Genomic DNA, 9,645 nt, shown 5'->3' on the forward strand with positions numbered 1-9,645 from the left:
ACTGCCCTGTCATATATGCAAAAGAATCACTTTGTTTCATCTTTCATTTTACTGTAAAAGTTAGTAATGAACTTGAAAATGCCTGTCTGATTTGAAATTGCAATACACTTTACACTTAAACCTTGATTATGACATAAATACCAGTGAATTAGGTCTTAGCTAAGGTGAGGCATCCAAGTTATAAGACGTCCTGAGGCAGATCTCAGGGGGGACCTAGCTGTCCAGCAGTTTTGAGTTGCTTCTAAAAGTTCTGCACTGCACAATAATTATTATTTAACCATGCCTACTTCAAGTTTAGTCTATATATTTCCCTCACAGTGGCACATAACAACAGGCGACTGCTTTTGCAGACTTAAGATTTTCAACTGATGGATCTGTTATAGCTGTAAATCTATGTACTGTATGATTTTCATGAATGGTTGTAACAATAGTTAAGGGGGCCTGCTCCTATTGATTGGGGTATTGGTGAAATTTTTGTTTTGTGCCTTTTGGCAGGAATGATTTGACCAATTTCTTTAAGTTTTGGCACCCTAAATGAAAAATGTTTGAACTTTGAGAAAATATTTATTTTGTTGTAGCTCTAAAAATATAAGAGATCTATTTTAAAACCCTATTTTTACAAAAAAAAAAAAAATGAGAATTACTCTGAAATCTGATGACAGATTTTTTTCCTTATTTTCGTCAAATAAGCCTCAGACCTCTCAAGTTTTAAATCTGCCAGTTTCATGGTAGTCATAACCATACAAATCACAACACAGAATGCTGATCATATTTACTCTCAAAATACTATGCTTACTAAATAAATGTATTTGTCTTAGCTGACATGATTGAGCAACAGCTGAGTCAAATGTGTTAGCATACATGTAGTATTTTCAAAGTAAATTTAAGCTGCATTTTGTATAGTGAGGTTGTAATAGTCATGATTACCATAAAACTTGCAGATGCGAAAGTTAAGATCTTGGAGGCTTATTTGATGAAATAGAAAACAAAAAAATCTGTTGTTGGATTTCAAAAGTATGGGCAGATTTCTCACAAATTTTAACTACCATGATTACAAAATAAATAATTTAATTTTCTAAAAGTTCAAACATTTCTAATTAAGGGTGTCAAAACTCAAAGAAATCGGTTGAATCTTTCCTACCAAAGAGTTCGAAGTGGGCCACCTTACATTTGTGAAAAATTGATGCAATTCTGCAAAAAATTGACCTTGCCGTGCAAGAGATTGTAATCAACCAAATGTTAATCAGAATTAACTCGCTGTCCCTTGATCTTAGCCACGTACTTCTTCACTAGAGATCTGATTCTTTCTGGATCAATGGCACTGCTTGAGTTTGTGACCTAACAAGAGTCAAACAGTTAAATAAGAACAAAATATCAGTGCATGCACATTTATACAGTCATGCAGTATAAGGGGTGGCAAATGGCCTTTGAAACAATATGCATCTTAAAAATCGATGAGTAACCAGGCATAATTAAAAAATTTCTTAAAACGTTCTCTGGGTAAAAGTTTAAAAACACTTAGCTTTCGATTGCCAGTCTGCAATCTTTTGCCTTTCTGCCCTCACTTTTTAAAGATTGCAGACTGGCAATCGAAAGCTAAGTGTTTTTAAACTTTTAACCAGAGAACGTTTTTAGAAATTTTTTAATATGCATCTTGCAAAATTTTAGTGAAACTTCATGGTTCTTGTACTCTTAATTTTTTTGCTCACAGCTCTCTCTCTGACCACGTACATGTATATTGTACAGGCATGCAATTCTGATTAAGGTACATGTACTTCATCACAGGAAATTTCTGTCACCTTTCAAATTTTGCAATAATGTCAATTTGAGTTCGACATCTTCTGAAATAAGTTTTCAACATTTAACACAGAAGTAAAACTTTCATAGCAAACCTGTGGAACAGCTCTTCTAAGAATGCTCTTGTACTCCTCCTTGTTAATATCCCTGTGTTTGTAGTATGCTTTGAGAGCATGCTTTACTTCTTCCTCAACACGAGCTTGCCGATGAAGTTTGTCTATAAGCTCCTACAGAAAGAGAAGCAGACCACAGACAGCATAAGAATGGCGCTGGAAGTATTTTATTTTGCAAATATAAGTTGCTTTTATTTCAACATGGCTTGTGATCAAGACCACAATGCACAGTGTGAGGTGTTTCAGCGCTGTCACTAAGCTTTGGCGAAGCTGGCTTCACAAGGACAGTAGCCAGTTGCAAACAAAACAAGGGGTGCTTTCCATTTTGCCAAATGTTTTGGTTCACATGGTTGAAATAAAGTTGCAAATGGAACATGTAGATCAAACAGAAATTTCCCAGCACAAATGGATGACCTTCCGAGGTGCAGTTCTCCACTTTTTCTCTTCCAACTGAAATTGCAAAAATTCCTGTTCCCCTTGCACAAAATTTCCCTTTCCACTTTGTTGTCTTCTTGTGCCATCACGCACATTTTTTGACCTACCAATGAGATTGCAAGTTTGGACACGGAATTTCCAATTGAAAATTTTGGCTTTAAAATTGAAAATGGGATGCACAATCCCAATCTTGTTGTCATTTCAGCAATTTTGAAACCCAGCTTACCCATTTTATAGCCATCTACACACATCTTCACTGTACATGTAGTTGTCGGCTACAACAGCTGGCTGCCAGCTACATCTGTACTAAGCAGCCCTGCTAGCAGTCTTACCTGTACTTTAGTTTTTTCCTTTTCTTGCTGTTTCTCTCGCTTCCTCCGTTCTTTCGGATCAGTTATGCTGTTCAAATCCTCGTCTGATTCTTCGCAAATCACTAGACCACTTCCAGGCTCATAGGGTTCCTCAACTAAAGATTGTTCATTACCCATGAACTCTGCCAGTACATCTCTTGATTTGCCCTCCTCATTTTCTGTTTTCCTTACTCTGTTCTGCTGCTGTTGCTTCCAAAACTCCTCATTCATTTGGTCAATGATGTCCCCCTCCGGCGATGACATTTCCATGTCTATAGGGCTTGTATCAAAGTTGTTCCTTCCTTCATCCTTCCTTGTCACAGTATTTGTCTTTGCTTTATCAATTTCATTTTTGTTAAAATTAATATTCTGAAGTGAACCAGGTGTGGGAAGAAGACCCACTTCACCAAGACCCATCCAGGTCCGGCCAGGAAGTGACAGAGTGGGTAGAAGACCAGTTGGTGGAGTGCCTAAGATTCCCACTTGCGATGTGGGTGGGGCTTTATGGAGTCCAACATCACTTACAGTAAGAGGGGCAGATGAAGCTTCATCCAAGAAAGGAATAGTTTCTACCTTGGATTGTACGAAAGCTGATTTGTCAGCAGAATTTGAAGTCTGCACTGACTCAGAATAATTATTTCCAGTCTTTTTGGCATCATCAGTCTTAATCTCAACATCAGGTTTTGTTGTTTTGGATGCCAATACATCAGGTTTTAAATTCTTTGGAGTAGACATGCTGTTCTTATCAGTCTTGACTGCAGGTTTAGAGGATCCATTTTGATTCTCCATTTTTTGAGGTAAGTTGTTTTCCTTATCAGCTAGGGCTGTGGTTCCAGTCAGTTTCACAGCTTTGGATTCTTCTTTCTTTTCATTATGCTGTGAGTCCTTGGGTTTGCTTTTCTTGCTAGAATTAAATCATGATAAAAAGAAGCAAAATAGCACAGCAGTTCGTTTGGAGATCTTCACCCTTTTCACTAGGTCAAGGTTTTGCTTACTGTTAAGTTCTTTAATGAAATCTTACCCGGGAAGCTATACAGCACCAGATGATTTTCACTATTGAGTCAGTAGAGGAAATCCTTTAGAGCAACTACTCAAAGTCTGCTCCTTGGTTCTAATTTCTTAATTTACTGTATAGCCCAGTCTTCTATAACTGTTCCTTTTTCTTTTATTTCTTTATTATTTTATGTGCATCTTGGGCCAAAAATAAAGTGGGCCTTCAATTTCAACCAGTCATTTAAGGGGAAAATGTTCCTTAATAGTCACTAAAATGTTTTAATTACTGACAAAACATTGGAAAAATAATTGCTGAAAGAACTGTTGCTCAAGGAAGTCTTGGCATGTATATGCTATACTCCTGTAATATGAAACTTGTTTGCAGTAGCACAATCCACATCAATCAATCACACCTCAACATCTAGCACCACTGGTCATGCAATGTTGAATTGCCATTGGCCATCAGCCAAGTTCTAATTTTCATCTGTGATTGAGCAGGACACTTCTGCAGGACTGCTACTTTCATGATCTTTTGCCAAACAAGCATTTTGCTAGATACAGACCTGGGGACCAATGAGAGTAGAACAAAACAAATGTACACTTTTTCAAGCTAACATTGATAGTAACTCACCTTTCTCCTGTAGCCGGTCTTTTGAAATCAGGAGTCTTTGCTTCTGATCCAAAGATAACATCTTCCACGCTTTTCTCGGTCCCTTGCCTGGGTGACATGCGTTCTGTAAAAACAAAGTCAAACTCATCCTCCCAAGGTTTTGCTGGACTACCTGCAGGAGAGTACTGCTTTTCCAGATCGGTTGATTTGGGAAGAAAGACACTAGGTTCCTGTTTCTCTGCAGTTGGTTTCTCAGAATTTGGTGGCGAATTCTGAACTGAGTCTTTGTTATCAAGGACAATTTCATCTGGTTTGTTTGTTTTGGATAAGGGAATGTTTGTGAAGTGCCCAGAGTCCAGACTATCTGAGGCTGATGATGTACGATATGAGGACTTCCTGGGTGGTGAGGGAGTTCCCTTTCTTTCCCTTTTGTTGGGAGATCTTTCCTTTCTGGATGATGATCTTTCAGGAGAAAGTCTCCTTCTTTTGTCTGGTGACCTTGAACGTCTCCTTGGTGACCGACTTCTTCTGCGTTCAGAGGACCTACGTGGCGACCGACTTCGTGACCGTCCTTTTCTCCTTCTTGATGATGGAGACTCTCTTCTACTTCTAGAGGTTGGTGAACGTCTGTCTTTTCTTTCCTTTCTCTTGTTAGATGGTGAAACACTTCTTTTTGGTGATCTACTCCTGGATTTCAAGTCACTGTTCCTATTCGTTGCAGAACGCCTGTGGCCAGTTGATCTACTTCTTGACCTCCTTGACCGTTCAGTGGGGCGTCTTGGCCATTTTGCTTTATCCTGTGATCTACTTCTACTGCGACGACGACGCCTTGAATCCCTATCTCTGCTTCTACTCCTTGATGGCTTCAAAGACTTGCGTTTTTCTGAGCTTTCTCTGCTTCTACTTCGAGTGAGCATTCTCTCTTTCTTTTCCTCATCTTCTGTTATAAAAAAATCACAAAAAACAAACTGAAGTACATGATAATTCCTAAGTATTGTCAAAGGATTTTAACCCAACAATAAAAAGTTGGTGTCCAGGGACAAGATTCTTGAAGGCTTCCTAAGGGTGTGTTTCTTTGGGATCATCCAGATCAGGATCAATGATCCGAGATTACTCAGATCATGGTGCATTAAAGGAACTGACGAATCCTTGTCCAGAGTGGATTTCTTGGTTCCTTTGATGCACCATGATCCGAGTGATCTTGGATCATTGATCCTGATTTGGATCCTCCCAAAGAAACGCACCCTAAGTTAAGATGTGTCCTAAGTAATGTTTTTTTGACAATAGACTATTGTTATTATAAAAGTACTGTGGAGAAGTTCTTAAAATATCAAGAAAATTCACCGTGGGTGATCATATCCTCAATTCTCATGACCTCAGGGGTTGAATAAGCATTGATATTACAAGGAGAAATTTGATGCTGCTCACTGTTAGGGCTTACAGGGTTAAAGACTATGAGGTAGCTGGGGCGGATCCAGGATTTGACGAATGGGGGTTCGGATAAACGCCTGCCAAAGGCGGTAGCCCCTAGGGGGGTCCGGGGGCATGCTCCCCTAGAAAATTTTTAATTTTAGGGCCTCTGAAACGCGATTTCCAGCGTTTTCAGGGGCAATTTGAAGTGGTTTGATTGCTCTAAAGTCATCCATTTTTGTGCTAACTACAGTAGTTTAAAGGATGGATTTTCTTAACACTGAATATAATCGCGATGGATAAACATTTTAAGTTCATTCAAATTAAAAATTCACGATTCTTAAAAAATGGGATCAGCCAGCAACATTCTCCGGGGTTGATGTTCTGCAAATTTCTGGACAACAGCATCATAATCCACAGGTTTCTTGTGGTGAATATTCATGAGCGCCAAGCCAGACAATCTTTCTGTCGTCATGATGGTCCACAGGAGGAACGTTTAAGTAAATTATCTCTTTAAAATACTCCCGGCGCAATCTTTGACTCACTGGGAGAACGATCCATTCCAGAACTCTGATTTCCAAAGAATGGCGTGGCTTTATGCAATGCCGGAATTGGAATGATTGGCAGATTTGGCATAAACTGTCAGTTTTGGCAGGACATGTAAGCGTTAATAAGCAGTAATTTTATAGCTCAAGTGGACATACTAGAGGCCATTTTCACCTAGGAACAAATTTGTCTTGTTTTTATTGCTGTTTTCGCGTACAACGTCACAAAGAAATATCATTTTCGAAAGATATATTTATTAGCTGATTTGGTTCACTTTTTTTTAACCACGCGTTTTTTATACATTTTTACCTTCAGTTTAGGGGGTTCCACCGAACCACCCGAACCACCCCTAGATCCGCCCCAGGGTAGAACCCTGCTTACTTGAACACAGTTAACTTGAAGTCCCCGCCAACTCAAACAAAACCGATTTGCCCTGGATTTGTCCCCAAGTTTTCAGACATGTACTATCAGCTAATTTGAACTTGGTTAACTCGATTTCCCCCCTACCTTGAACTAATTCTACCTTCCCTTGGCTCAAATTTACCACAATAATCCAAGCTCTATTTTAAAAATGTTGGTAGGTACATTGTAAACCTCAAAATGTCAGAACATAGCTCATTGACATGTTGAAAAATCTCTACTGATTACATGTGAAGTGTATGGGAACAGCAATCTTAGCCTTTGTTTTATTTGTTATGCAGAGGTTTGAGTCCGTTTAACTGAAGTGTCTATGCTTACCTGTGGGATCTGGCTCTTTCTTTTCCCCAGGATGCTTCTGTTTCCGCTTTTTCTTCTTCTTTTTCTTCTTATCCTTCTTTCTGCTTTTGTCCTTTTTTACATCTTTACGTTTCTTGGAATCCTTTCTGCTTTCTGATGATCTTTCACCATCACTGGAATCTGAATCCGCAGAAATTTGCCCTTCTTCCTTGCTTACACTTCTTTTAAATTTCGCTAAGCTGTCATCCAGCAGTTCATGAGCATCAACATCTTCGCCATCTTCAGTTTTCTCCACAACAGGTGAGGAGATTTTGTTAACAGCAGGAGACACTTCACCAGAGGCATTGATGACATCAGGTTCAACCGACATTTTTGAAGTCTCATTTTCATCATGTACTGCTTCAGTGCTAGCACTTTCAGTATTAGAATTTTTGTTATTAGTGGTTTCTTCTGTTTCATTAAGCTTCTCTCGTTTAGCTCTGAGTGAACTCAAAGTTTCCTCTTCAGTGTCATTCCCACTATCGGCATACTCCCCCAGGAGTGACAATCCTGGGTTAGGTTTTTTCCTATCACCAGAATTGCCGGGAAGAGAAGTATCATTTTTCATGCTACTAACATTCTCAGACCGAGAGTCCACAATGTCTTCTTCATACAATTCCATAAACATGCTCTTGTTTGACGTACTGGGAGGGTGGTAGGTACCTTCAGATGTCGAGCTCACCTCAGAAAAATTGACTTCACCTGTTGCTGTGCTGTCACCCTTTGTCCAGGAGCTTGTAGTGCTGACACCTTCAATTTCCTCTTCAGTATACAAAGACAGAGCTGGTTCTTTTTTATTAGGGTTTGTTTCCAGGTTGATGTCCTCTTTCTGCATTTTGTTTGGGAGCCCCACTGCAACTTAATCCAGATTCAGTTTACATCACACCTAAATAAAGAAAAAAAAGAAGAAAGAATGTTAGTGTTTGTAAAATTCTAGCTTGGACAATCAATGTCCCAAAAGAATAGGAGCAGGCCTGCAATTCTTGAATTTAAGCTTAGGGCGCATTTTTTTAACCACAATTCTGGAATAAGAATGGTTGGTACGGAATGCTAGGAATAATTTGGATTGTCTGCATAAAAAAACCCACGTCGGTCCTGGCCGATTAAACATTGCATAATAAATATGGCGGCCGACGAAGAGGCTGCCATTGCAGCGGTTATCGCAGCAATTTTCCTTGTACTTTTGGTACAATGAAATTAGAAGCAATGTTTCATTTTGTCCAAAAGTATAACCTGATTTTTTCCTTTGTAGAGAAGTATTTGAATCCGCCGTCTACCATCTTGGATTTTCATTCGCAACATTCTGTTCATTCTGCTCCTGGAAGCAGAATGGATGGAATGGCATTCTATCCATTCCGGAATAAGAATGCGGAATAGTAAAACGCGCACATTTTGCATTCTGTCCATTCTCATTCCAGAATTGTGAATAACAAAACGCGCCCTTAGTTTCAGCTGGAAAACCAAAGAAACCAAGTCTGTTAATAAACTTAAAATTGGTGTAAAATATTATTATGCTATGAGTAATCGTATTTTCAAGGTTTTTTTTTTTTTTTTGAAGGATTCAAAAGCGAAATAACGCTAATTCCTTACACATGACTTGTGGATTACTGAGCCAGCTGGTAGCTATAGAAAAAGGAAATTTGGTATCAGCTGAATTTGAGTTACGACCAGCTCTTAACGATGCACAGTAGTCGACACCGTCCATAAAAACTAAGGAGAATGACCTTCTGTTGTCGTTCTAAGCCTAAGTTTAAGCTTATAATTAACTTAGCCAATTTAGTACGTAACGTTTAAATAGCGGTAGCATGTTCGCAAATTATATCCCAGGAAGAAATGATGTGAACCTTGACCATCTTAGGGTTGGACAGTTCAGTAACGTTTCCGCCGCTTCTTTGAAAAGGTTGTAATTCATAACCTGAACACCCACCGCTTTTGCTTGTTAATGCGAAATCCAAGAGACCATTTCAGGGACCGTTTCCACACATTCGCCTACAGCTCCTAGTCGCCGCCATATTAGAATATACCTGTCCCGTCATGCAGCTGGTCTTGTTCCCAGAAGGGAAGAGAGAAACCCTGGGAACGAGGTTGTCACGTAAAAGTCATGTAGTATACCAATGTTGAAAACTTTGGCAAGTTTGGGAAGTTTGATGGTTCGGAAATTGTTCCCAATGCGTCAGAACTTGAGATAGTCATTGACGCCTACCTACGTTTTCGAAATTCAAACCACCGACCTTTGACTTTGCCTGTGACCTGTTCTAGGGCTACGTGAATTTACTGTTGAGCAATATAATGACAGAGCCTCGACGAAACGAATTAACATTGAGCCAATTTTCAGGAAAATTCACCGTGGAAAACTCGTAAAAATAGCCTTACTTTTCAGCCTAAAACTGGCGGCATGTACTAAAACCAGGAACACCGGAACACCGAATTTGAAGGTGTTGTTTTGTTTTCCCATTACAGAAAAATGTAGTTCTCATCCTCCTAGAGCTTCGCCTTGACTAAAAGGTCTTTGAGAGATTTTCCTCTTCTGTAAGACGAGATGGGAGGCTCCTTAAATTTCTGTCAACATAGGTTGATTTTGTATAAGGTGCTATTTCTCCATCAGGATATTTTTTAATCTCGGTAGTGGCCGAGT

General features: G+C 39.3%; 1 protein-coding gene across 2 annotated transcripts; it reads right to left on the bottom strand.

Moving 5' to 3' along the window:
• Window positions 1-640: 640 nt before the first annotated feature.
• LOC146486069 (uncharacterized) lies at window positions 641-9,062 on the bottom strand. Of its 2 annotated transcripts, none has more exons than XM_085097951.1 (6): window positions 8,938-9,062; window positions 6,993-7,896; window positions 4,320-5,235; window positions 2,678-3,599; window positions 1,893-2,024; window positions 641-1,338 (listed from the first exon to the last, which is right to left on the bottom strand). In XM_085097951.1, exons 2-6 carry the CDS (start codon window positions 7,843-7,845, stop codon window positions 1,240-1,242), a joined length of 2,922 nt encoding a protein of 973 aa, XP_084954077.1. In that variant the 5' UTR covers window positions 7,846-7,896; window positions 8,938-9,062; the 3' UTR covers window positions 641-1,239. The 2 variants fall into 2 exon arrangements, with proteins under 2 accessions (XP_084954077.1, XP_084954069.1); XM_085097943.1 differs by having other exon boundaries at window positions 4,320-5,238.
• Window positions 9,063-9,645: the final 583 nt, after the last annotated feature.

This window comes from Pavona decussata, unplaced genomic scaffold (genome assembly GCF_977016875.1).
Source record: "Pavona decussata unplaced genomic scaffold, jaPavDecu1.1 SCAFFOLD_21, whole genome shotgun sequence".
Taxonomy (NCBI): Eukaryota; Metazoa; Cnidaria; class Anthozoa; order Scleractinia; family Agariciidae; genus Pavona; species Pavona decussata.